The sequence below is a fragment of the Wasmannia auropunctata genome, unplaced genomic scaffold, assembly GCF_000956235.1.
Source record: "Wasmannia auropunctata unplaced genomic scaffold, wasmannia.A_1.0 LD336092.1, whole genome shotgun sequence".
NCBI lineage: Eukaryota > Metazoa > Arthropoda > Insecta > Hymenoptera > Formicidae > Wasmannia > Wasmannia auropunctata.
This window is the reverse complement of record NW_012026798.1, coordinates 1,293,392-1,320,155: the sequence shown is the minus strand read 5'-3', so window position 1 is coordinate 1,320,155 and position 26,764 is coordinate 1,293,392. Positions and strand designations below refer to the sequence as shown.

Genomic DNA, 26,764 nt, shown 5'->3' with positions numbered 1-26,764 from the left:
CGCGTGTGTCGCGCGTAGCCAGAAACACGAATACTGTCCATTTCCACCATGCAATGTAGATTAAACTTTTAGTTATTTTTTTCCCGATTCTTAGAATTTAGAAAGAGATAAAAATGTAAATTAAACCGAGATTAAAGTTATAACTTACATTGATAGAAATAGATATATACATGGCAACGAAAAGAAAAGGAACACTGTCACATTGGCGATTCGTGATTCCGCTCGAGCCGCCCGAGGTGTCGCGAATCGCGTCGCGATAACGCGCGCGGCGGCCGGCGAGGCTCGTCCGTCCGTCCGTCTCAACGTCGACGCGTCCGCGACGATGCGCAGCCGCGCGGCCGACGACGGGAAATGCACGGGATGGCGCGCGGCGCCGCGCGAGAGGGCGCGCCAGTCGCCCGTGGTGGTGGCCGCCGCCGGAGCGCCGCACGCAGTTTTCGCGCGGGGCGGGTGTTGTCGTTGTCGCGTCGCAACTTTCGCGCGACCCACGAGAGAGAGAGAAGTTGGTGGCTAACGCGGGGGGAAGCGCTCGTCGTGTACGGAGGACCGCCGCGCGAAAATGCCGCCGAAGAAGCGGGAGAAGGATCTCGACGGGCAGAAGGGACCTCGTATGGATCAGATCCAGGCCGACCACGAGCTGTTTCTGCAGGCCTTCGAAAGTAAGCGAGAAAACACCACACATCAACGGCACATCGCGGAGCGCGCGCGGGCCTTTCGCGGCCTCCTCCGCGGCGCTCCGCGGTGCGCGCGGCCTTTACCTGCCTTGTCGCCTATCGGGGCCGACGCGCCGCGTCGCCGTCGCCCCCCGTGTCGTGATAAGCGATCCGTGACTCCGGTCACCCCCGCGTCGATACCCCCCCTCTCCTCCCCTCTCTCCCTCCCCCGGACGGTCCCTAACCGCGGAGGGCGCGCGACGCCGCCCGCCCCCGGCGAACGTGTCGGAGCGCGATCGGAGTCGGTGGCCTGCCGTTATCTCGCCGCCACCACGGGCCGCCGCCGCCGCCGCCGTCGCGGACCGGACCTAACCCTATCCGCCGCGAGTCAACTCGGTCGCCCGCCGTGGCGCGCGTCGCTTCGCTTACCTCGGCGGACTCTCCGCGCCCTCCGCCGCTTCCCAAAGCGCGCGGACACCTGTCATCGTGCCTCGCGCTTCCCGCTTGCGGTCGTCGGACCGCGCGCACGCGATCCCCGGATGTCGTGCGAGCGTTTTCCTTCTCCTCCTAAAGGAAAGGATATCCTTGTATACGCTAGGCGGGCTCAGGCGGGCCTCGCTGCCCGCTTACTTCGCGAAGAGAAAAAAAAGAAACTTTTTTTTTATGCCCTGCAGAGAATCGGAGAAGAGTTCAGACGCGAGCTGAATATTTTATTGTAATTACAATCGTATTGACGGAGAGATGAGACTTGACGAACAAAGATATGCAGACGCACGTTTATTTGTCATATTGCATATCCACGGATTTCAATTTCTTTTTCCCAGATGATAATGAGATGCGTGTGCATAAACTTTATTTTTGCAAGCAAATCCGTGACAGATCCCCAGAGTTGTTAATTTTATGATATCGAAAAAAGAAAAAATGTGGGATCAGAGGGGTTTAACCTGCTAACGTCGTAACAACTAGGGTGCAGGCGTCTCAAACAATTTTGAGTCAAAACCCGTTCATCACCTCCCATTTTGATACCTGATCGAAGGATCGACTTTTGCCTCGGTCGTGCTACCTTTAAATCCCAAGAGATGTTTTTTAAATTCGAGTAAGCCGATCAGTCTCGAGGCCATCTGGGGAATATATTCCGTACTAATATGGCCACAAATAAAATTTTATTTCTGACAAGATCAAGTGTAGAACTGTTAAATTATATAGCAAGCTTAATTTTTGCAAAATTAAGAAATAGACATTCATATAATATGAGAACATTTTTTTCTAATTTTAATTATTTTTTATGATTTAAATTTATAAATGATATAATTTATAAATTTTTTAATTATAATATGATATAACTTATAAATATATATTATATAATTTATATTTGTAATTGTCAGTTATTTTATATAACAAGATGTTTATTACATGAAGAACTTAGAATTTTCAGATTTTTTTTTAAACAGATTTTCAATGAAATTTTATTTTTAAATCTAAATTCTGTTTCTTTCCTAAAACATTGTTTCTTAATGCAAAATGTTAAAAATTAGTAATAAGTATAGTATAAGTGCACATTTATGTATGTTCTCGTGCGTCTCGCGGGCTTTTATAAAAAAAAAATTAGAATGACAGTAGAAGATAATATTCAGTAGAAAAGAGTAGTTCACTGATTATAATGAGCTTTCCTTATACTATTCTATGTGTTTCCAATTATAAAAAATTGATATAGACTCGCGGAATTCCTGTCTTCTACTAAATTACAATATATAATTTGCGTTGCTTGCACTCCACTTTATTTTAAAGTCGTATTAAGAAATTTTCTAATCTTATTAAAAATTTTGAATAAAAATACCTGAAAAATCCGGGAATTTTCAAAAAACAAGGTTTCGGTATGCATTCTGTATAAACTTATTTTTCCTTTTTGTTTGTTATTCGAGTTACTTTGTCAAAATTAAAACGTATAATAAATTAAAGAAATCAATTTAATTACAAATGATATGTTTAATTAATTTATATACATATATATGACAAAATCGCAAATTAGCGTAAAAATTATTGGAGAAGTTACGAAGAGAAGAGCACCATTTGTTTGGAATATAATTTCTGTTATAATAATATATAAATAGTACTGTTATTTTAACTTATTCGTTTCGGTATGTAACTTTAATATTTTATTTTTTCAGAACCAACGCAGATTTACCGGTTCCTCCGTACAAGAAACCAAATTTCAGTGAGTAGACAATATTTTCTTTCCGTCCTTTGCTTACAATTTTAATTTGCGTTGCCCTCAAAGCGTTAATTACATTTTGTCCGTCTTTTTTTTTTTGTTATACGTGTGTATAATTTTGAAAATCTGGTGTATCAAAAGTTTCTAACGTAATATACGAAAGTAAATAATCATAACGATACGAAGCATTTGATGAAGGTAAGTTAAGATATGTTCCTACTTCCTTTGGAGCTGCCACAATCGATGATTTATATTTTCATATGCTTTTTCAAAATTTCTGTATGCAAAATTTGTACGCATGGTAGGTATAAAATTTAAGTATAAGTTATAATTGCAAGAAAATTCAAATTATTTGTGAAGCACATGCACTATCAATTTTCTCTGGATGTACAATTAAAATTTTGACGTTTTTTTTTTAGCCAATATTTCTGTATAGAAACCTAACGTATATGCGGCAACGTATGTCCAGAAGTCACAAGTCACGGCGGGGATTTAAGGTCGATACGATTCTGGACAAGTTAATAGCGAAAAAGAAACACGAACAGAATCTCGGTGTCCGCGGATACATGACTCTTACGTTTTTAGGATTTTACGATAAAAGAGGTATGTCCCGATTATCGTTCTCGCAATTTTTTTTCCTGTTTCCGAAAAACTTGGACGATATTACTGGCGAGATGCACGTTTGCATATAATGGTGATGTACTTGTTAAGATTGTGATGTATTATGAATTGTAGTTGAAGTATCGCAGGATCCTGTCAAAGTGGAAACATTATTGTTGAAAATCTGTCACAAGAAAAGAAAGGACGTTAGCTCGCCTATCATGCAAGTAAGTATTTGCTGTCGGTTAATTTTAACCGAGTAGTGCCAAGAATTGGTACAGTCTGATTTTCCGCTGGACCGACCCTTGATTGATGATGTATGGCGTTCGTTTAGGTTTCAGTCGGTACGAGCGAGGTCCCGATCAATCCTTCCGAGAGTCAGCCTCCGCCGAAGGCGCCCACGATTTCCATACCCAATGAATCTTTCAGCTTAAATAATGGTCACATAGCGAAGACTTATATGCTTTTGCTCAGGGTTTACTGCATGTCTAACAATGGCTGCCTTATAACTAACTGTGATTTAGAAGGTGAGTGTAAGACGAGGTGTAAGAAGTCGCGAAGGTAACTGGATCTCGCAGGATATTCTGGTATTTCACACCGTGTGTCTTCTTACAGAACCAGCTCAAAAGCGTCGTAAATCGTCAACGGGCACGATAAAGATAAACGGCGAGGATGTGAAGCAGTACGGCTCGGAGCTCACTGTGTACGACAAGCACAATCGGTGCCTGTTGACGGACGGCGAGTACGAGTTAGGTTTGCAGGAGGTACAGACCAATGTTAGGTCCAGCCCTAAGAAGCACAGCTCTTGGGAGGCTGTGGCCGACATCAAAGACTGCGAACCGTTCGACATGTTCAGGCAGGGACCGACGTTAAAGTTCCGGCTCAGTTGGACGACGGAACCGAGCAACGGCCTGGTGGACAGGCCGATGCCGATGCCGATACCTCAGATACCGAGCGGTGACAATAAAGAGAATCGATCGGCCAACGGTCAGTTCTCGTAGTTATTGTGCGAACGAGATGCTGCTGCGATATATACATGCACACACTTGTATCCACTGCAAAAAACGAGCGTCGCTTTAAATGTTTAACCGTTACCTTTTCAGCTGGTTTCGAACGTTCCTCTTCCGTAAATCACAATAACAATAGCACAAATAATAATAATAACGCGACACTGCCAACGCCTAGTCCGCTAACGCCCTCGTCGAGAATGAGCATCTCCAACGAGAAGGTGGACGCTAACGCTAACGGAACTCAGCAGATAGTCTATCAATTTTTGTACAACAATAACAGCCGGCAGCAGACAGAGGCCTGCGAAGACCTACACTGCCCCTGGTGCTCGTTAGACTGCGGCAAACTGTACTCGCTTCTAAAGCATTTGAAGCTGTGTCATTCGCGGTTCACATTCACATACGTGGTAAGCACGATTCACATTTACATTATTTGTATTTCGTACAATTTGTACATTTACACACACATACACGCACACTTACATATATCAGCAAATGTCAGTGAAAAGTACATCTTTGGATATTTCCAGGAAATTATCGTTTTCAATGCTACTTTATCAATAAATATTTCAATGAATACTTGTAGATACTTCTTAGACAATATATAGTTGCAACTTCTAAGCAAGTTACTAGCAAAATTTTCATCTATGTACATATTTGAATTCTATGTTTTTTCATGAAATCTTACTAAAATAAGTAATGTCTTTTCTAAAAGAGATTTTGAAACTACAATACTTTTCATGGATGTTTATTGCTTTTCATGTGTGATGTATGATAATCACGCAATAGAAGAGAAAGAAACAATTGATTTGATCAGATAAAATAAAAGAAACTCATCTTTCATGCTGTGACATTAATTGATTGTGAATGTTTCTCTTTTTCAGCCAATTCCACAAGGTGCCCGAATTGACGTAGCAATAAACGAATGCTATGATGGTTCGTATGCAGGTAGTCCTCACGAATTAATTTCACAACCGTCTAGTATACCTTTTTCAAGGACAGGACCAACCAGACGTACGAGCGTGACGAACATCCTGGTGTGCCGTCCGAAGAGAACGAAACCAAGCCTGTCTGAGTTTCTGGAACTTGACGAGAATGAGTTTGAAAGTCAGAGGCCTTATATCACCGGCCACAACAGGTGAGGCTTCACGGACAATAGTTGCAATTATCACGATGGTCATAGTACAAATAATTTTTTGCATAATAAACTGGACATGCGTAATCCTTTAGACTGTATCATCACACCGTGACCTGCCTGCCTATATACCCCAAAGAGATGGATATCGATTCCGAGGGCGAGAACGATCCTAAGTGGCTGCAAACAAAGACAATGATGATGATCGATGACTTTACGGATGTGAACGAGGGTGAGAAGGAGCTGATGAAGATGTGGAACCTGCATGTGATGAAGCATGGATACGTAGGAGACTGCCAGATACCACTAGCTTGCCAAATGTTCTTAGAGACTAAGGGGAAAGAGTTGCTCATGAAGAACCTCTACCGCAACTTCGTATTGCACATGTGCAGTCTGTTCGATTTCGGCTTGATCAGTCCGGTGATATTGTACCAGACCATACAGAAGCTGCAGGAGATCATGAAGGAGGGCGGCGAGGACGGGGACGTGCGTAAGGTGCTGCAGAAATCGCACGAGGCTCAGGTGGAGCACTGGCGGTCCGCGGGCGCGCACGCGCAAATTATGCACGACGCGTCCAAGGCCGCCGGTATGACGGGCGGCAGTAAGATCAACTTCGGCAACGACGGCTCCTCGGGCACGTCGTCGAACGCCAGGCGAAAGACGACGACCGCCTCCATGCCGTTGGGCTCGCCCAACTCGCAGAACGTCAAAAGCGCGATGCACAACAGTATGCACAACAATGTCAGTACGTAAGCGCGAAGAAGCCAAGTCATAAATGACATGTGCCGACGTTGCCATCGTCATCGAGGAGCAAGACTGTCATATATTCACAATAGTTCGATGCCAGAATACCGCTGTCGGCGCGAAAATATCCCGCCCTTCTCTATCATCTTCTTCTCGGCGGTGCAATTCTCTCCCCGATGCGGAGCATCGTGTGTGCAAGTTTACGCCCAACGGTGCGTCCAAATGAAGAAGGTACAAGTACGCCATCGAGCAGGCGATCTCGAACAATCTATCGGCAAAAAGTACAAACTCTGTAGTGCAAGTGAGACGAGGAGAGCAGCAGCGCGACGCGACTCCGCTGCGCCGGGTTATATATAGATCGTCACACACAAGCCGGCGGAAGCGCGAGTGTCATCGAGTACCACCAGCGAAAATTGGTCCTGGACGCGATACTGGCGACGAACAACAATAGCATCGCCGCAACCGCTAAGCCAGAAACCGTCCCCGAACGGAGGTAGCTTCCAGTAGCTACTCATCAGTAGTAGTAAGATCGATTTCGCGCATTTTTAATGCAAATTGCATCTTCTTTTTTTTTTTGTACAGTATTTGTTGCAAGTAATATAGATGATTATGCAATTGACATTATTAAATAAACCGGATAATTATTGTTTTAACTGTTAGATCAATTTCTATGAGATTTAATTTAAAGCTTATAAGATTGATTATTATTGAGAAGGGAGATAATTAAGGAGGAAGATTGAGGTGTCTGGCGAACAATTTTATTCTGCTCGCCTCTGTGTCGATTCCGGTCGCGAACAATAAGGTACGAAATGCAAGCATTTCTTCAATTCAATGCTAATTTTATCATACTGATTCTTCATTTCTTTTTTTCTAGTCAGTGGCGGTTTTTTTTCTATTATTTCATCAATTTGAAAAGCTCTTATTTGCGTAACATTTCCGATAGTCTGGTATATCTGCTCAACTGATCTGCAAAACTCGTGATGGTCCAGAAGCAGCTATTCCAGAAAGTAACGCAAAATTAGATTGTCACGCGTAATTTTGTATCGCAACAGAAAAATGAAGAACAAATTTAAATCTTAGAAGATTTAAAAATTAATTTCTGAAGATAACTTTGGCATGAATAAAGAGTAAAAAAAAAAATATTTCTAGTTCTACGTTCTGCTTGCGAGGTAACTCGCGACCACGATACGTCTTTCTACATCCGATAGATTATTCTTTTATATAGCGAAGCGCATACTACAGACGCATACTTTACAAGCGGATTGATCTCGTAGCTAAACTTTATGAACTTTTTATCGCCCTGAATTTAATCATTTTCGAAAATATGCTGAATGATGAAAAAAAAATACTACGGTACAACCGGTTACAATTTATGAGATTTCAAGTGCATATATCATGTATATACATAATATATATAAATTTTATATGTATATATATATATATAAATTATATACATTATATAATAATTATGTATACGATGTATAACATATATGCACACAGATATATATACACATGCATAAAAAAAAAAAGTATAAAAAAATCTGTGAGGCTGTAAATTATACTTTACATTTTCTACATCGAGACGGATCGGTAGAGTGAAAGTGCCTTTTACCAAACCAAGCGTAGGCCTGAATTTGCAGAGCGACGGTCGACGATACTTAAGAGAAATGTCGAATATTGTTATTTCATGGTTATTTCTAAATTTTGCGAAATTTATTATCACGATTCTGTTTTAATTAATGAGATTCATCAATCTCGCGTTAATTCTCCTTCAATGATCGTCGTTCCTTCGCGAGCGATTCAGACCTCTAGTATATCATATTAGAAATGTTATAAAATTGCGTGTAACATATACAACTTCTACTGCCGTGGTCGTTCGAAGAAGCGCTTACATTCCTATATACATACTGTCTTCTTTATATTGTAGGTAGTCTAATGAAATTTTTTAATCTTAGGACATGCCGCCGGAGCATTTAAGTTCAACGGAATTATCGTTCTCTTCGAGCGACTTCCAATTCACTGTCCAATAATATTAATCCATGGTAGGTTGTAAATAGGAAATTAAATGACGAAATAAATATGTGGACGTGAGAAATATATAATTATATAGCTGTCATTTTTATCACACTCCAAGTATGTTCGTATTTTTCCTTTTATTTGATCCTTAGATTATCGTTTCTTACTCGTTACACGAAGTAAATCTAAGGATTTGATTAAAAGGAATTGATTTTCTAGATTTTGTAGTTTAAGCTAATTTCTGTTTGGAGAAATTGTGCTAAATTTTTATTATTTGTTTCGTGTATACAATGATAAACGTAAATGTTCGTGAAATATTAACTATTATCTTTTTTACAACTTACGCAATTGTGATACTGTATTTTGTTAAGTATATACGTCTACAGAGATTTTGATTTCTTGAATGTGGCAAAAAGTTCCCTTGCTCTTTGTAATAAATCACGTATAAATATTTTATAAATAATTACGATAACGTATTACGCGTGTTGTCGTAATGTATTATTTGCGTACCTAATTAAAAAAAAAAACTTCGCTATGTATATGCAACAGATCTCGTATTGTTCTGTATCTTCATTAAAACCAAATGTTTGACTCTATCATATCTGAAGTAGCGAGGAAAATCTATACTTATGTAATCTACAGACCAATTCATTTTGTACTTTTCGACGCAACGTAAAAATTCTTCGTACATCGGAGCGGTGGTGTCAAAATCGGCGACTGTGAAGACGTATCTTTTCTCGAGAGCGACGTAAATTGTCTTTTTCTTTTTCGTGTACAGAAGTTTCGTCAACGTGCGGACAAACCCATCCGTGATTTTGTCATCGTAAATCACTACGAATCCCGCCAAAAAAAAAAAGAATTATTTATCATCTCTATTTTACACTTGTTGAAATTTTACGGAATTGCTAAGTTTACCGTCCGCGGCCAATACGACGTTTGCGCTCTGCAATCTCTCCTCCAACTTTTTCGGCCAGTCCAAGTTCAAAAAATTCACCTCCTCGACGCGATAGCTCGATCTAACGTACGTACGGTTTCTCAGAAAATTCCGTTCGATTAGATTCAATATACCGCCGACGTTGATATCTGGAATATTCGGACAAATGGGACTGAGGCTTTCAATAGGATTTTCGGGTATTTTCGAAATGTGTATTTGCATTATTACCGGTGCAAATGACTTCCTTAGCTAAGTAGCTCGCTACGATGCCGGTCAGACCGACTCCAGATCCTAATTCTAGAATTATTTGATTTCTAAACAAATCCGGATGCGACAGGATGTAGTCGGCTAATAGGAGAGCGGCTCGCCACACTTGCAAACCGACTAAATTGAGGTCCGTAGATACGCTATGCTCTGTACAAATACAATTTACTGAATATGTTTATATACACCACGAGAGAGAATAGACGATAATTGAATTCTGTACCTATTAGAATTGCTCCTTCTCTGTCTCTATCGACATCGAGGTCGTCGTCACTGTCACAATTTAGTGTCCCGCCTGTGGATTCTGCCTCGATCATGTAAGACGGGCATTTAAAAGCGAATTTAGTCACCGCATCTGAAACCAATTGCTGTACGTCAGGAACGTGCACTAACAAGGGAACCTTGCAGTGTTCAATTCTGCTTTTAATGATCAAACTTCGTACACTTATAACTTACGTAAATAGATGACATTAAAAAGTATTAATTGGTGCTAAAAAAAAAGGTTTGAAGGGGTGAAATTACCACTTATATTTAAAGCAGTTTTCAGTTTTTTTTCGTTCAAGTTATAAAACATTTTTTTATAACTTGAATAGTTTTTGAGATATAACAGAAAAAGTTAAATGTATATCGCTTTACACTTTGTGAAAATGATAGCATTTTGTAATGGTAAACAATAAAATGATATTCAATCGATATGTGTGACATATATAACTATTTTTATAACAAAATTATCAAGTTCTGATTTTAATGTACATACATATGTATAAGTTACGTAAACAGTTGAATTTATAAAATATCAGTTGCTGTGAGAAAAAGTTGCGGTTTTGAAATCACCTTTTATAGTAAAGCAATATTTAACTTTTTTTGTTATTTCGAAAACTGTTCAAGATATTTTGTACAAAAATCTTACAGCAAAATTATCTCTATTTATTTACGTTAATAATCCTTTTTAAAAATAATTATTTTTAAAAAATGTTATTAAAATAATCATTTTTTAAAAACACTTATAACGTAAATAAATGGAGGTAATTTTACTGTAAAATGTTTGTATAAAACATTTTTTGGTATCTTGAATAAAATATCTTCTCGAGATATAATGAAAAGAATTGAAAACTGCTTTACATATAAGGGGTGATTTCACCCCTCCAAATCATTTTTAGCATCACAGCTGATAATTTTTAACTTCATCTATTTACGTAACCTTATAAGTGTACAACGTTTCATTAAAAGGTTCCCTTGTAAGTCTTATTTATATCGTCCAAATAAAATTTATATCATCGCTAAGCGTAACTTACTGCCATTGTTGAGCTTCTCAGAGATATGATTATTTTCCGTATATATCTCCGACGTTACCTTGTGCATCGCCGTCTTAACAGACAAACAGATATTAACGTATCTTTTTAAATTAGTGTTTTGATATTACGTAATTATTAATTAGTCGTATTATGGACTTATAGATTTATTAAGCCATCGTACAGTTTTTCATTACTAATTAATTATATTTAATGCATACACAATATATATGATATCATTATATCTCATTATATCTCACTCGTAACGCGTATTAATTCATTTGCAATATATATACACATATATTAATAATAAAGATTCAGCGAAGCACTAACATAACGTCTCGAGCCGTACATCGGAGATTACGATTAACACGCGCGGAAAATAAATCAGGAATCGACTTCCGTATCACGCTTGCCGCACGATAATGAAGCGCGTTGCGACCGGCCAATATTACAGCCCCGTGACTGCATTTATTTCGGGAATTTGTGTCTTAACACGTCAATTACATAATCCATAATCTTATGCCATCACGTTGCCCTGTATATTATTACTGTATTGAGTAATCTACGTTGAATCTTCAACAGTTAAATTACGTCATTTAAAAGAACAATTTTTTTTTGCTCAATTTATAATTCCCTGATTGTATAAGATCTCTATAATTATTTAGAAACAAGCAAAGGATACGCATTTTACGATATCAAAATGATAATAATAAAAAATATTCATACGAGAATAAAACTTTGAAAATTTAATTCTCACGCATTGATTATTGTTAAATCTGCATTATCCAGGTTTTGTTTTAAAAAATTATATATTTTCTTATATCTTAATCCGGGATGAATTAGTCACCTGGGATAATTTTTATACCTCAACAGCGAGAAAGGGGAGCTCAGTCACAGTAGTAATTTTCTTTAGTGATCTGTACCTTAAATTCTTTTTATTTTTCCTACTTTAAAAAAAAAATATTGAGTAATAAATCTATACATATAAAATGATCTATATACATAACGATCTCAAATAGGTATATATTAATAAATTGTAAAACAATAATATAAAGTATGTAATTAATAACAGTGACTTTTAATTGTAAAATATCGTCAGGTGATTGTTCACGCAAAAAAAAAACCCGGGTCAATTATTCTAATTTCAGGAACACGTGACGTTAAATTCGAATCACAATATGTGTATTCTTGAATGACATAAAAAAAAAAACGCTAATCGCTGATCTGAATCCATTGGAAGTGGCTTTTGCCTTCGCACCTTGGATCGCGTTTTGAGCGGACAATCGTTGCGTCGTTTCCTCGACCGCGTGATCTTGGTACACACGGCATCCTCGTCAGCTGTGCCTGTCATTCTGCCGTTTATTCAACCGTGCAACTGGACGTGGCACGAACGTTGCGGCGGAAGTTGCGGTTATGAAATGTTATGATCCGTCGCGTTAGCTCGGTCGAATTGAGATCGAAGTCATTTTGAAAATTTAATCCGCCGGCCTCTGTGACGTCTGCGGCAGATCCCGCGGATTTTACGCCCGTGCGCCTCTCCTGCCTTCGATCGCATCGTCAAATCGCCAATATTGCTCCACTGCACGGCGCCATTGCGACGCCATGTGATTTTGACAACCGCGAGCGGCGCGAGCGCGGCGAGGTCACGCGGCTGCCCGGCGGCTCCCCCCGTCGATTTAAAAAGACATGTCGTGTCGCCTTACATCACGCTTCCGTCGATAAATCGTCAATATATATATAATTGTAAAATTATTATCAATTTGAATACGAATATAACTGAATGATTGGCTCGAGCAATATTTAAGTGTTGATCGATGCAACGATATAATGAAGAATAATGTAAAAATCGAGGCGATATTCGACCCGCTCCGAAACGGTTTTGCACGCTAATCGTCGTACGGTAACTCGTCCGGCAATGATCGTCGCTGATTGATTTCGGCCGAGTTTGCGAGGTCAAAATTGAGGATCCGTCGCCCAATTGAAACGCGATTCGTATTTTCATCGTCGTCGGCGTTTGTGTGTGTCGCCGCGCGATTCGCTGCAGCGTATCGTCTATCAAAATCGCAGCTGATGGACTTATCTATCGCGGTCGGCGACGGCGCGACGGTGGGTAAATGCGCGCTGCCGCCGCCGCCGCCGCCGCGGAAGGAGAGGACGACACGCGCGGCGCGGCGCGGCCGCGCGGATCGGGGGAGTCCAGCCAATCAGCGATCCCCACGATGAGGACGGTGCCACGCGTATGAGGCCGCGGAGCCAACTGGAGCCAGCGCGAGAGAGCCTCTACCGCACTACGGCCCGCCGACGCAGCGTCGCGTCCGCTCATTCATCACGCGTTCTCCCCGCGGACGGTGTGTCTTCCTGGTTTCTTATAACCCTCGTCCGCCGACGACACGTCGTCTTCGTCCCCAGTCAGGCAGGCCGTGCGCTTCGACCAGCAGGGAAACGCGAAAGAGAGTGAGAGAGGGAGAGAGAGACACACACACACACACGGAGCAGACCGAAAAAGAGGAGAAAAAAAGAAGAGTGAGAAATTCCGATCAGCATGAGATCCATCGGTGTATTTTGTTTGGCGGCTCTCTGCCTGGCCGCGACCTCCCTCGCCAAGATCGACGTCGAGGACGGGGTCCTCGTGGTCACCAAGGACAACTTTGACAGCGTCATCCAGGACAACGACTATGTGCTCCTCGAGTTCTGTGAGTATATCCCAATCCCGTTCGCTTCGCTCGGCGTTCCCCGCGGAGCACGCTCCGACCGGATCGTCCCGCGTGCGATGCGCTCGTGGAGCTCGTATTTGTGTAAGGTACGCCGCGAATTGTATCTGTTGCTTTTCCGCGAGGAGCTGCACCACCACGCCTGCACTTTCTGTACCCGGCCCACGCGACTCCGGTGGGCGAGGATGTAGGGTCAGCGCGGGGAAAAGGGTCGTCGCGATAAAACCGACGAGGCTCGGAGGAGGAATTTTGTCGAAGTCCGCGTTGCTCGTCTGCCGCGAGACGCGCGCTCGGCAGGTTCGCCGGTTCCGCCAGATGCGAGGCCCCCCCGTTACACGTCATCACTCGAGCGTCCTCGAGGAGAGAGAGAGAGAGACGACGACGATGATGACGACGACGGGGGGGAGGGGAGGGGGCGACCGGTTGGCGACACGCGACATTTTTCGGCGATGATATCGAGATATATGATTCTATCATTATTTTTTACGCGGCCCCTCCCTGCTCCCCTTTGCCTCTACCAGGGACCGAATTGAATTCGGAGTATGTGACGAGAGAACCTGGTGCGCTCACCTGCAGGTCGCGTGTCACAAGGAAAATAAAGGTGCGAGGAAAAAAAAAACGCTCCGAGAAGATCCATATTTGGACGACGTGTGTCTTCGAAGACGCACGTCTATATTTATTTATCGATATCTATTTATCCGTCCTTCGATCGCCTCCTCACGACCTCCCCCGCAAACCTCGTTTCTAATATTTTTCTATCCTTTGATCTTTCTGTGTATCTTCCCTCTCCCTCTCTCTCTCTCTCTCTCTCTCTCTCCGCTCGTTCGTCTCGCTCGGGTGCTGATCGTGCAAGCAGAGTGCAGCTTCGGCGTTATGAGACGGCTCTTGCTTCTTGGCGTTTTTTTTTACCGTTATACGCGGTCGTACGCGTCATCCAAACGCGCAACAATTGCACGACCGACCGTCACGTTATAATGATTATGATGTTGATGACGATGACAATGATGACGATCACCGAAGCAGCATTCATATATAAATATTCGAAATCGACGTGTACATTGAAAGACAAAATTAATCGCGTTCTTTCATTCAGAATCGGAATTTGATATGTTCGGCATGTATTTAGCAATTTTAGATTGTTATCTGCCTCTTTGAGCTACACTTAAGCCGCTCAAGCGACCATATGGTACATCAATAATAAGTCCATGTTAATGAACACATTTTTGAAATATCGCAAATACGCTTTTAATGATTGCAATACTCTACAAAACCATCGTACGGTTTTCTAGTATTTTTTTTATCGTTATTTTATTTTATTAAATTGAACGGTTTTCACTCTTTCGGAGTCTTATATAGATTTTACTTCCCGATATAGGAAGTCGCAATTAATGCTTTATAGATCTAATTAACTGTATCAATCTTAAGAAAATAATTTACATTTCAAAAATTAAATTATATACGATATTGAAAATTATATTGAAAAATTTAATTGCGAAAGAAAACGTTACAATCATGTTTTTATAAGTAGTTGATTATCTTACTGTTAGTAAACATTTCTAAGCCGCGATAAATAATATTTATATTGCTTGATTGCATTCCTCGTAGATGCCCCTTGGTGCGGACACTGCAAAGCATTGGCACCCGAATACGCTAAGGCGGCAAAGAAATTGGAGGAGACTAACTCGCCGATCAAATTGGGCAAGATAGACGCGACAGTCGAGTCGGCGCTCACTGAGAAACACATGGTCAGAGGATACCCCACTCTCAAGTTTTACCGTAAAGGCACCCCGATCGAGTATACCGGTGGCCGTCAGGCCGAGGAGATTGTAAACTGGCTGCTCAAGAAGACTGGCCCGCCTGCCAAAGACCTGCCCACGGTCGACGAAGCTAAGGCACTTCTCGACGCGCACAAAGTCGTCGTCGTCGGATTCTTCAAGGTACGATCGCAATCTCCCTTCTTGCGTCTCTCTTGTCTCGTGTCAGCTATTCACTATTTTTTTCTACCAACACTGACACTGGATCTCTTGCATTTTAAACTGTCGCAATAATATCTGTTGTAACGGCTTACCTGTTTATTTACATATGTAACGACTTTATTAGGACGTTGAGAGTGAAGCCGCCAAGGTGTTCTTGGAAGTTGGTAGCGCGATGGACGATCATATATTCGGTATTACGAGCGCCGACGAAGTTTTCAGCGAGTACGGAATTGAAGATGGAAAGATCGTGTTATTTAAGAAGGTACGTTTATGTGGATTGTACTGATATTAAAGCAATCGTCGATCAAATTGATTTTTACCTCTTCAAACCACGACCTCAAATCTGATTCTACTCTTTGCAGTTCGACGAAGGTAAGGCTGTCTTTGACGGAGAGCTTACGGCCACATCTGTGCAGAACTTCATCACCGTGTATTCGTTGCCTCTGGTTGTCGAATTCAACCAGGACTCGGCGCAGAAGATCTTCAGCGGGGACATCAAGAGCCACTTGTTGGTTTTCCTCAGTAAGGAGGCCGGCCACTTTGAGAAATACGTCGAAGGAATTCACGAGCCGGCGAAGAAATACCGTGGCGAGGTAAACGAAAGTTTCACGCGTCTCGTTTATATTATTTCGGAAAAGAGTCGATATACGGTGTGTTCTTTTTGAAGACGGCGCATGCACTTTCTTACATTTTCCCTCTTTTTCTCTTCACGTTGGAGAAAACAAGAGAAAAGATGAACGGTGCATGCACTGTCTTCAAAAGGAACATACCAATAATGTGCTTCGAAATCTCTGTGCGCAGGTTCTGTTTGTGACAATCGACTGTGATGAAACCGATCACGAGCGTATCTTAGAATTCTTCGGTCTGAAGAAGGACGATGTACCCGCTATGCGGCTTATCAAGCTCGAACAGGACATGGCTAAGTACAAGCCCGATAATCCAGAGCTTACCAACGAGAATGTCCTGGAATTCGTCACCGCTTTCATGGAGGGCAAGCTGAAGCGACACTTGCTTACGCAAGACCTGCCGGAGGACTGGGACAAGAGCCCGGTTAAGGTTCTCGTCGGCACGAACTTCCACGAGATTGCCTTCAACAAGGAGAAGGATGTTCTCGTTGAATTCTACGCACCTTGGTGCGGTCACTGTCAGCAGCTAGCGCCCATTTACGACCAAGTACGTTTCCTTTTCGTGGGAGCTCGTATTGTAATATCAGGTAATCGGTAATGTGTATGTAGGTTCGTTAATTAATCGAAACGCGTTTGATTTCAGCTTGGCGAAAAGTACAAGGACAACGACAAGCTGGTGATCGCGAAGATGGATGCCACCGCTAACGAGTTGGAGGACATAAAGATCACCAGCTTCCCCACGCTCACGCTCTACAAGAAGGAGACGAATGAGGTACGAACGCTTTCTTACGTCTATTGAACTCTTATTATCCGTACTTATACGTTTAAAATACGTTGATTTCGACTTTTTACTGTAGGCTGTGGAATACAGCGGCGAGAGGTCGCTCGAAGGTCTTTCCAAATTTATCGAAAGCGGCGGAGTGTATGGCGAAACTCCAGAAGAGGTATGTCAATGAATTATTTTTAATTGAAAAATAATTAATGGTCAAAATTTTGGTCCAAAAGATAGCTATAAATCGCTATAAGCATCGCTTCTAGAATTTTATGAGGCATAATCCTTCTATGTTACAACTATGCTACATTATTTATTTCGCCACGCAGGCTCAGGAAGAGGACGAGGACGATGATGTGCCAAGGAAGGACGAGTTGTAAACGCGCACATAATCATTATTATAAGAAGTAAAATCAACACTGACTCGTCTGTTGTATTTCCTGCATCCAGTCAATGAAACTCCACAATTTCCCGCTTTACAGAAATAATTCTAATTTCTTATAAAGATAACAACAACAACAAAAAGAGTACTCGATGGTGCATCCTCATACATTTGTTACTTTAGGAATTAATTTTAGATAATTGTCGCAGTGTACAATTTGTAATTAAGAATTCGCGCTCGCGGTTTTCCGCAGGGGTTATCGTCGCACAGGTCAAGTGGCGTACTTCCGTGATACATAGAGCCATTTTATCTTGATAGCGAAAGTGCAAGTTATGTGAACAGAGAATTAGACTCTACAATTGTACTTGAGGCGTTTAATGCGTTAATTTTAATGCGATAATAACACGAATATCAGAAATATGAATTCACATTTCTAATATGATTACGCCCTTTTGTGTTACGTATGCCGACTTGACGTGACTTTTCCGCCCTTCGAAAACTGCGGCGTTTAACGATCATGGTTTCGCGCGTTTATCATTCCCCGTTGTGAAACGTGGGAGGGGAAGGTGAATCATTAAATCTAAGAATGTTTTGAAGTTACTCATTATTTTTATAAGGACTCTTATTTTATCGGCAGGTGAGCGATTCGTTGCTCGTTGCGTGCGCAAGCGAAACGAAAAACGAGTCTTCGAAAACATCCTGTGAGAACTAGTGGTTTATAAACACATTTCCAATTTACAGCATTTAAGACTGTCACGGCGGGTGATGGTTTCGGATATACATAGTTAGGGTAGGCAGCCGTTTCAATGTTCTTCTAGTTTTAATTGACTGAAACTTTAGGAAATTAGCGATGAGGCACATATTGTGAAAACAAAAAAAATTAAAACTAAATTATATATATATATTATATATATATGTATAATATATATATATTATATATCACTGACTGAAACCGTAGAAAATAAGCGATAAGACACATTTGTGAAAAAAAATGAAAAGAGAAATATATATATAAAATATATAATATATAATTTACTTTTCATTTTTTATATATATATATTTCTTCGTCGCTAATTTTCTAGAGTTTCAGTCAATAATATATATATACATATATTAATGTATATATATATACATATATATAATTATTCTTAATATATAAAGATTATATATATTCTATTCTGGTTTACGTCTATTTTTTATTACCATTACTATGTATACATATTATGTATGCTGTATACTATACACTGTATATATAAATATAATTTTTAACATTTTTTCTACACGTGTGAATTATCAAGCTCGCGTGTTCAACTTGTGTTCGGTAGCTCGAACGAATTATAACGTGTTTGCACAAGTGAACAAAAGTGACGGATGGTTACACAACTGTTTGCATTTCACGTAAACAGGTATTTATGGCTATCTTGTCGCCTTGAGAACTATGTATATGCGTACGTTAATTAACGCTTTGAGTGGCCATCGTGAACTTTCTATTTTTATCTGCCTCGTTAATTTCCCTTTTTTTCTGATAACGTTTTGCTTGTATTTCTTTCATTAGGATCGTAGACGTCCGGGAATAATGGACCGTACGTTGAATTTGTCAGATTTGTACGAACTGTTGCACGACGCTTTTCTAATCACGGAGGAAGTTAAAGAAATATTAAGAAGGGACTGTGACGAAGCGGCATTCGTTTTAAAACCGTGGCAGGTGAAAACCCTCGTTGAAAGACGAGCCGACGAAAGCATCTGTAATTGTAAAAAAGTAAATCGATTTATTTATATATTTTTGCTCATAGCTTATGTTCTGTCTAAGCGCGTGTAAGTTGACATGAATTTTATTTTTATTTATTCGTCATTAATTAATAGAACGAAAACGAAGCTGAGGAGATCGCCGCGGGAATAGGCAGAGCGATCGTTCTCGCGCAAGAGTTGCGGGAAAAATTGAAGCTTAACGTAGCGTCGAGAAAGAAAGCCTTGAGGAAGGACACGCTTGAAAATATTTATCTGTCCAATCCTGCGTCGACTAGCGATCGCAAAAAAGTATCGAAGAGCAATATTACGATGCAAAAATCAAACGCCGCGAAAAGCCTCGACTGTAAAAGATCAAATGCACTTCAGAACGACAAGGAAACTTCCGTCGCGGCGAGAAAGTCTGTCGGCGGTACAAGGCGATGTGACACAGTCGAGAAGACGCAATCGAAGGTGTCGTCTTCTGCAAAGATTGCAGGCAAGCCACAGAAAGGAAAGAATTTTATATTGGAGAATAAATTAAAAGTTAAGAAGATAAGTTCGGCAAATAAACTACAAGCTGATGATAATCGTGATACTCCGCAAAATGTATGCAGCAATAATGATACGATATTATTAGATACAATTGAAAAATATTGAATGTAAATTTTATTTCATTTGCGCATATTTTGTTTTATTTTTATTTCAGTCAAGAAAGTTTTTACCGCCCGAGGCATCGGCTGCTGAATTAAGCGATTTGATACACAAAATGACACGACAATCTACCGAGAGTACTTCGACTTCTCTTCCCGAGAACATTAAGAACGATTGTCCGTTACACGGAAATAATTTACGTCAATCCGTTCAAGAACAGATTGTAGCGATAGACGTAGTGGAAGCGCTCCGGTATTTTAACGTGCCGAATGAAATTGTTAAAGTACTGAGAACTTACCACGCGTTTTTAAAAACTGACGCAGACGACTTGAGCGATACTAAAGAGGACAGACACAAGAAATCGGTCGATACCTTTCTGAAAGAATTCGAAGCGATGGTAAGTAATGTAAATGCAGGGAGGAGGGGCGTGTTCTTAAAACACGATCGATCTCTTATACTGTTCTTTATAAATTTTTTATTAATTGTTGCAGAATATAACTATGCAAGATTATTTATTAGAAGAGCCTCACTTGCTTAATAAGGCAGCAAAATCGATAACTGCATTTAGTAGGATTTTTACTGAAGATTTAGATTCGAGCCAATTCAATGAGACGAAGATCGCTTCTGCTGAATTAGGAGCCTCTTTCAACAGTATTAGAAATATTGCAAAACCGATCACAAAAGATCCATGCGATCTTTCTTTGACAAGAGGCTGGATGTCGAACGGCATTTGGAATATTTCCTGTATGGAACACTTTAAAAGTAAATTCACATTTTATGGTGATCACAGCTTTAAATCTTAAAATTTAATTAATCTAATTACGCTGCTCTCAATTTCGGTTTGAATTTTGTTGCAGATTTTTCCAAAGCGTACAACATAAGATACTGTAATAAGAAGCAATTGTTGTCGTTGTGCGAGGCTATACAAAAATTGCAGCGCACCAAATATCTAAATACGTTGATCCAAATTATTTTACGCGACGTGATACCCGCCGTGAAGTCTAACGTCGATCCTGCGAGCGCGGAGTACGCGCAAGCATATAAAACAATATTTATTCTCCATCAAGGTTTAAATCCCGAAGTGCCGGTTTTAGTGAGGACCGATGACTGAGTCTCGCTGGTGTCACACCACGGCGTATTCTCTGTTACTATAGTAACCACTGTGCTTGTACCTTATACTGCCTAATTGACTGTTCACTTTTCGCGAAAGTACAGACCGCAAACTGTGCAGAGATGTATTTTTTTTTTAATTATAACAAGACATTATTGCTCTAAATAACAATCGCCATATTTTGTGCCATCAGGTATTTCTTAATAAGTGTGGAAAATAAAATTTTGATATTCTAGTTGTAAAACCGAGTGTATCTTCTATTTCTCTATTTCCCGACATATAATTTGAGTTATCCCTGTACATAATGGATGCGGAGTATGCCTATGCGAAGAAGAGAATGCATCTCGGGAAGAGATGCAACTTCTCCGACTTCGACAAGGTAGAAGTCGAAATTAAGTCGAATCCGGCGTTGATGAGTAATTACGTTAGAATGGATCCTGTGACGCACGCTACGCAATGCAGTAAAGTTTACGCGGTCCACGAGGTACAAATATTTGTCTAACAATAAGCGACATTTGTGGGGGAAAAAAAAATACGAAGTTATTATATGGACAGCGCGTGTATTTTTTTTTTTCAGGTAAATACGACCACTGCAACGTATAAGGATAACAAAATGTTTCATTACGAGGGCGGCTGGCCAAAGGACATAAACATGAAGGATCTCGAGCAGACAGTTAGATATAGACGTAAGATCGAGAAAGATGAATTGTATATTCACACGATGCTCCAGCTGCTACCTGTAAATACCATCTATTTTATCGGTTCTCTTAAAATTACTGCCTTGTACGGAACGTTCTTTTCTTCAAGTCAATGGAGCATTGCATTTTGCAAAACAACGCTTGCAACATTTACGAAGAGTACTTCGCCGACGTGGAGGCGGCGCCGTTGGTACAGCGAGCATTCTCGCGCACGGTGAACGTTTACCGCGATCCTTTAACGATGAAACGGCAGATCACCCATCTGTCCTGGTCGCCGGACCAGGGTAATCGCTTTGCGGCCAGCTATTGCAACGTCGATTTCAAAAAAACCTCCAGCAACAATTACACGTCGTACATTTGGGAAGTAGGTGCGTTGAGTATAAACGTGATCACGATCGTATTGTAGATGACTGCTGACTGGTATATTTACGAAAAGCTACTCCGCAGAGAACCCGAATAATCCTTATATAACGCTAAAACCCTTTTGCCCGATCTTGACGTTGGAGTACAATCCTAAGGACAGCAACACCTTGATAGGCGGTCTGATAACTGGGCAGGTCGCATGCTGGGACATTAGAAGAGGATCAGAAATGGTAGACCTTAGCTCGGTTGAGTTTAGCCACAGAGATCCCTGTGATAAGACCCTGTGGATTAATTCCAAGACCGGCACCGAGTTTTTCAGCGCCTCGAAAGACGGACAGGTGTAATCTCGCGCCGAGGTAGCGCGATTATCGTATCGACATATGAGTCTGCATCGGGATACATATTCGTTTGCTTGTAGATAAAGTGGTGGGACACCAGAAAGCTGCAGGTTCCCACGGAAAATTTGATAATAGATTTGTCGAAGCCGGAAAATCAGAACGTGGACAAAGCTACTGGTATCTCGGCTCTTCAATTCGAACCTTCGATGGGGACGCGTTTCATGTGCGGCTTGGAAAACGGTATAATAATTCGCTCATTGTTGAACAAATGTTTAGATATAATTTTATGAATAATCATACTTCGACACGATTTCGTGTCGAATACATATATTGCGCAAGATATCACTCCATTAAATTTCAAAGTAAAAAAGATTTGAGTATTATAAAACTATTTTTTAAAAAAATTTTTTGATTGCTTCATAAATAAAACATTTGATATCGAAGTCACAAGAAATCTGCACACAGGAGAGAAAAGAAAAATCATTCGCTCAAATAATTTTATAAATAACATATAAAAATACAATCGTTATAATTATTGCATAAAGTCCATGTCAGATAATCTATTTATATCAAAATTTGGAATAATTTTACTTATTGAAAAATATCTCAAAAATTTATAAAATACATATATATAAAATAAATAATAAAATACGCACGTGCATATCTAATAAATACGGGGCATATAAAATCCTAAATAGAATTCTGTATCCTGAACTAAAGGAATAATTATATATATTTAATAACGAATTTAATTATACACTTTTATGAGAAAAAAAGAAACAGATTATGTAATAATAATGAAAATATGTTTTGTCCTTTAGGTATTGTAATATCAGGAAACCGCAAAGGTAAGACGCCCGGTGAAAAGATTGCGACTAGATTTAGAGCTCAGTACGGGCCGGTTATAAGTCTGGAGAGAAATCCAACGTTCGTAAAAAACTTCTTAACGATCGGTGATTGGACCTCGAGAATCTGGTCGGAAGATTGCAGAGAATCCTGTATAGCATGGACACCGTAAGCTCAAAAATCATAACGGGATAACGGGATAACGGGAAATTTGCTTAGTAGACCTTCGATCTTGCTTCGATCAATGTCAAATTTTTTCAGCGGTCATCGAGATTTCTTAACGGGTGGTGCGTGGAGCGCTACGCGTTATTCCGTGTATTATCTAATCAAAGTTGATGGGACTTTAGATGTGTGGGATTTTTTAATTCAGCAGGACAGCCCGGTTCTCAGCGTGAAGGTATCTAATTAGGCTATCGCTTACCGATAACAAGTTTTAACGATATATAATTTTTTCAAAGGTCTGCGACGAAAGCCTGACCTGTTTACGACCGCACGAGCAGGGCCAGCTGGCTGCAGTGGCGAATAAAAAGGGTTCGACTTATCTGCTCGAATTTTCGGAAGCTTTGACGATAAATCAAAAGAATGATAAATTGCTATTAACCGCGGTAAACATTAGATTGATACAAAAATATATTTTTTGTCTATTAGCAGAAATGTAAAAAAAGAACAAAAGCGCTATATTTTATTTTATTACATTAGTCTCTAATAACATCTAATTAATAATGATAATAATTATATTCTTTATCATTTTTTAATTATATATAATTACGAATTTTTTAAATATATTTTTAAAAATAAATTTTTAGAAAACTCACCTTTATAAACTATAATATAATGAGCGAAAGGAATAATTTATTTCTAATTTATCTCAATGTATGTAAAAAAAAAAGCGCGAGTTATCACTTTTGGCATTATGTAATTCGATATGGTAATATTATTCATTTACTTAGCTTTTCGATCGTGAAACGCGCCGCGAGAAGGTGATAGAAGCGAAAAACCGGGAACAACGATTGAAAATGAAAACCCTGAAGATGCACGGCGAGTCGGATTTCACCGATGCCTCTCCGAAAACAGATGATCGAGAAGATTCCAAGGATTCTTCCGGCGGCTTGAAGAACGCACTGATAGTGCAATGCGAACAGGATTACGAAAATATGATTAATGCGGTAAGGGGATTTTCCACCGCTCAAGGATATCTAATCAAATCCGAGCGCGAATAGAGATGCATTTTTAAATACTGATTATTATTATTATACAGGAATTAACACGGCAGGCGGAGGCAAATACCGTTGAACTGAATAACAACGTGATGCAGAACGGAATTATAAGTTAAACTAATTATATGTAAGTTAATGATAATGTATATTAATTACAAATAATTATATTTTGGTCTACCGCAGCTGAATTATCACTGTGCATTATAAAAAATAAACCGAGAGAAAATATTTCATTAAAACAATCGAAGATCAAACACATGTCGAAATTAATATTTTTGCATTTTTAATGTTAATGTTGCTGTTAAAAAAAATATTAACAGTAATATTAATGATAAAAATGCAAAAATATATAAATGCAAAAACAGTCTATTTTTTTATGCATTCCATTGTAATACCGACAACATTAAGTTACTACTTGCTTTTTCCATTTTATTTTTTTTCAATTTTTTCCTACTTTTCTTGCGCTTCCCCTTTTTTCTCATCTTTTTTCCTTCATCCCTCCACGATCTTGACTCTCCTCTTTTTTATTTTCGTTTTCAGGCATTGGCAGAGATAGGAGCGTAGGAGGTGCTTAGGATAATATAGGATGAAGGAAGTTCTTTTTTGTATTCTCTTCCCTATCTTTCTTAATGCTTGGCGTACGAATTTAAGTCATTCGTTTGAACATACGTTTAGCAGAAACATTTCCTGCCGTATTTCTAATTTTCTTCTGTTTCTCTGCAGTTAAACTTCAGGTGAGTGTTAATGTGCCAAATCGCGTTCTATTTTTAACAAGTCGGAACCTAGCAATATAGCGGAAAATTGTGAATAAGAAAAATATGGTCTTCTATTTTATCATTTCGTTTGATTGTACCGCGAGAGGCTTCGCACAGTCAAAAGAACAAGGAACAATGAATAACGTGTATTACACAAGTGTTTCTAATAAGTTGAAATTCTTGTTCTCTGTTCTCTGTCCTTTGTTACTTTGATTATGCGGAACTTCTAATTTGACCCTAATCGATATTCGCGCGCGGGCCCAAAGCTGAACATTTTTTTTTCAATTATACACCAAATCTCTAGATAGCCTTGTTGAAAAATTGTTTAACAAATGTTTTTCACAAATTTACATGATTTTAAGTTACACAATTTTATTTCTCAAATTTCGATGGAAATGAGAAAAAAATTACGTTAACTTTAATTAAGTAAAGATATATTAATTTAAAGTTTTGTTGGTTATACTGAATCCGCACAGAGTCTTTATCAGATAACAAAATCAGTGGAATTTTAAAAAATATGTATTTCGAAAAGACCAAATAAAAATCGCGAAAATAAAATTAACACAGAGACAGTTAGGATAAAAATTGAAAAGTAAAAATATAGGAAGATTGCAACAACTGATGTTTTTTGTTCACTGAAATAAATAATGATATATTTTTTTGAATAAATGTCTGCAATGACTTAAAATTGTTATATCTATTTTTTTATATATATTTATTTATTTTGTGTTGTACGCACACGTATCAATCGTTAATTCACTTCTCAAAAAAGTTTTTTTTTTTTTTTTGAAGGGCATACACGATGTACTCTGCACCGCAGAATTCGCAGTTAAATATACTTGATCCAACATATTTATTCACTTTGTCGCGGCAGAAACAAAGGAAGATAATAGGACAACATTTGTATCCGCTGATTTTTAACATGTATCCGAATTTTTTTCCTCACAAGCTCACTGATATTCTGCTAGACATCAATTCGATAGGTGCGTTGATTTCTATGATACATGACCCCGTGATTCTGAAAACCAAACTCGGGGAAGCTGTCAGGGTGCTTCAAACTTATTATGGTCTGAATCAGTAAAAAAAGAATCTGGCATCGAACAATAGTCATGATTCTTTTGAAGTTATATTTGATTATACTATACAATTAGTAGTATTTAAAGTATTTATTACAAATGTAAAAAAAATTGCAATGCAATTGATTAAATTTTGTATATTGGAACTTTTAATTATTAAACAATTATTAAATAAATCTTCTTTCAAATTACACTTTATTTTTCTTTTTTTTTCTTCTTCCTTTCTTTCTTTTTTTCTTACTATTAAAACTTTAGTTTACTATTGTTTACTGAATAATGAAATGATATGGAATAATTAATGTAATCCGTGAGAGAGTCGAAAAGTTTTTCTCCTAAATTGCAATAGTTTTTCTACGGATAGTCACGAATATGACAATAAAATTCAGCGATGGACATTGGGAAAATGGCTAATTTGATAGAACTGGAAACACGCATCAATGGCTAGACAATTGCTTCTCGATGGTTCCGCAAATTTCACCAGGTTTGTGCAGAAAAAGTCTATTCTTTATTTTCCCCTCTCACTTTTCCTCTTTTAGCACATTCTAAAGCGAAACTTACCGTTAAGAATACTGTCAGCTGTCACATGATTCACCTTCAATATCCGAACCTATTGTTTCCTTTTTTGGCACTTTGCCTTTTCAGGAAACTTTTACT

General features: G+C 39.4%; 6 protein-coding genes across 9 annotated transcripts; 5 read left to right on the top strand and 1 right to left on the bottom strand.

Annotated features, from left to right (window-relative positions):
• The first annotated feature begins 427 nt into the window (after positions 1-427).
• LOC105462885 (polycomb protein suz12-B) lies at positions 428-6,702 on the top strand. Of its 2 annotated transcripts, XM_011709773.1 has the most exons (10): positions 428-659; positions 2,822-2,868; positions 3,285-3,468; positions 3,601-3,692; positions 3,800-3,992; positions 4,081-4,452; positions 4,569-4,879; positions 5,357-5,408; positions 5,475-5,610; positions 5,703-6,702. In XM_011709773.1, the coding sequence occupies exons 1-10, from the start codon at positions 560-562 to the stop codon at positions 6,358-6,360; spliced, it is 2,145 nt and encodes a 714-aa protein (XP_011708075.1). In that variant the 5' UTR covers positions 428-559; the 3' UTR covers positions 6,361-6,702. The 2 variants fall into 2 exon arrangements, with proteins under 2 accessions (XP_011708075.1, XP_011708074.1); XM_011709772.1 differs by having other exon boundaries at positions 5,357-5,610.
• Positions 6,703-8,450: 1,748 nt separating this feature from the next.
• Positions 8,451-12,473, bottom strand: LOC105462884 (methyltransferase-like protein 22). 2 transcript variants are annotated; one of them, XM_011709769.1, is made up of 6 exons: positions 12,119-12,473; positions 10,861-10,933; positions 9,789-9,920; positions 9,530-9,715; positions 9,283-9,450; positions 8,451-9,198 (listed from the first exon to the last, which is right to left on the bottom strand). In XM_011709769.1, exons 1-6 carry the CDS (start codon positions 12,209-12,211, stop codon positions 8,900-8,902), a joined length of 951 nt encoding a protein of 316 aa, XP_011708071.1. In that variant the 5' UTR covers positions 12,212-12,473; the 3' UTR covers positions 8,451-8,899. The 2 variants fall into 2 exon arrangements, with proteins under 2 accessions (XP_011708071.1, XP_011708072.1); XM_011709770.1 differs by lacking the exon at positions 12,119-12,473 and adding an exon at positions 11,191-12,112.
• Positions 12,474-13,095: 622 nt separating this feature from the next.
• LOC105462883 (protein disulfide-isomerase) lies at positions 13,096-17,927 on the top strand. The gene is made up of 8 exons (XM_011709768.1): positions 13,096-13,553; positions 15,177-15,508; positions 15,672-15,809; positions 15,910-16,140; positions 16,349-16,720; positions 16,817-16,945; positions 17,031-17,117; positions 17,275-17,927. The coding sequence occupies exons 1-8, from the start codon at positions 13,403-13,405 to the stop codon at positions 17,323-17,325; spliced, it is 1,491 nt and encodes a 496-aa protein (XP_011708070.1). The 5' UTR covers positions 13,096-13,402; the 3' UTR covers positions 17,326-17,927.
• A 610-nt stretch (positions 17,928-18,537) lies between these two features.
• Positions 18,538-21,061, top strand: LOC105462882. Of its 2 annotated transcripts, XM_011709767.1 has the most exons (6): positions 18,538-18,733; positions 18,883-19,086; positions 19,191-19,661; positions 19,762-20,103; positions 20,198-20,468; positions 20,564-21,061. In XM_011709767.1, exons 2-6 carry the CDS (start codon positions 18,904-18,906, stop codon positions 20,815-20,817), a joined length of 1,521 nt encoding a protein of 506 aa, XP_011708069.1. In that variant the 5' UTR covers positions 18,538-18,733; positions 18,883-18,903; the 3' UTR covers positions 20,818-21,061. The 2 variants fall into 2 exon arrangements, with proteins under 2 accessions (XP_011708069.1, XP_011708068.1); XM_011709766.1 differs by having other exon boundaries at positions 18,538-19,086.
• Positions 21,062-21,121: 60 nt separating this feature from the next.
• Positions 21,122-25,033, top strand: LOC105447792 (dynein intermediate chain 2, axonemal-like). Its single transcript, XM_011685998.1, has 11 exons — positions 21,122-21,301; positions 21,395-21,556; positions 21,625-21,883; positions 21,963-22,216; positions 22,297-22,456; positions 23,038-23,230; positions 23,324-23,459; positions 23,521-23,667; positions 24,013-24,228; positions 24,321-24,406; positions 24,820-25,033. Exons 1-10 carry the CDS (start codon positions 21,122-21,124, stop codon positions 24,393-24,395), a joined length of 1,782 nt encoding a protein of 593 aa, XP_011684300.1. The 3' UTR covers positions 24,396-24,406; positions 24,820-25,033.
• Positions 25,034-25,836: 803 nt separating this feature from the next.
• LOC105462881 (polyadenylate-binding protein 1-A-like) lies at positions 25,837-26,185 on the top strand. The gene has a single exon (XM_011709765.1). It carries the CDS (start codon positions 25,837-25,839, stop codon positions 26,113-26,115), a length of 279 nt encoding a protein of 92 aa, XP_011708067.1. The 3' UTR covers positions 26,116-26,185.
• Positions 26,186-26,764: the final 579 nt, after the last annotated feature.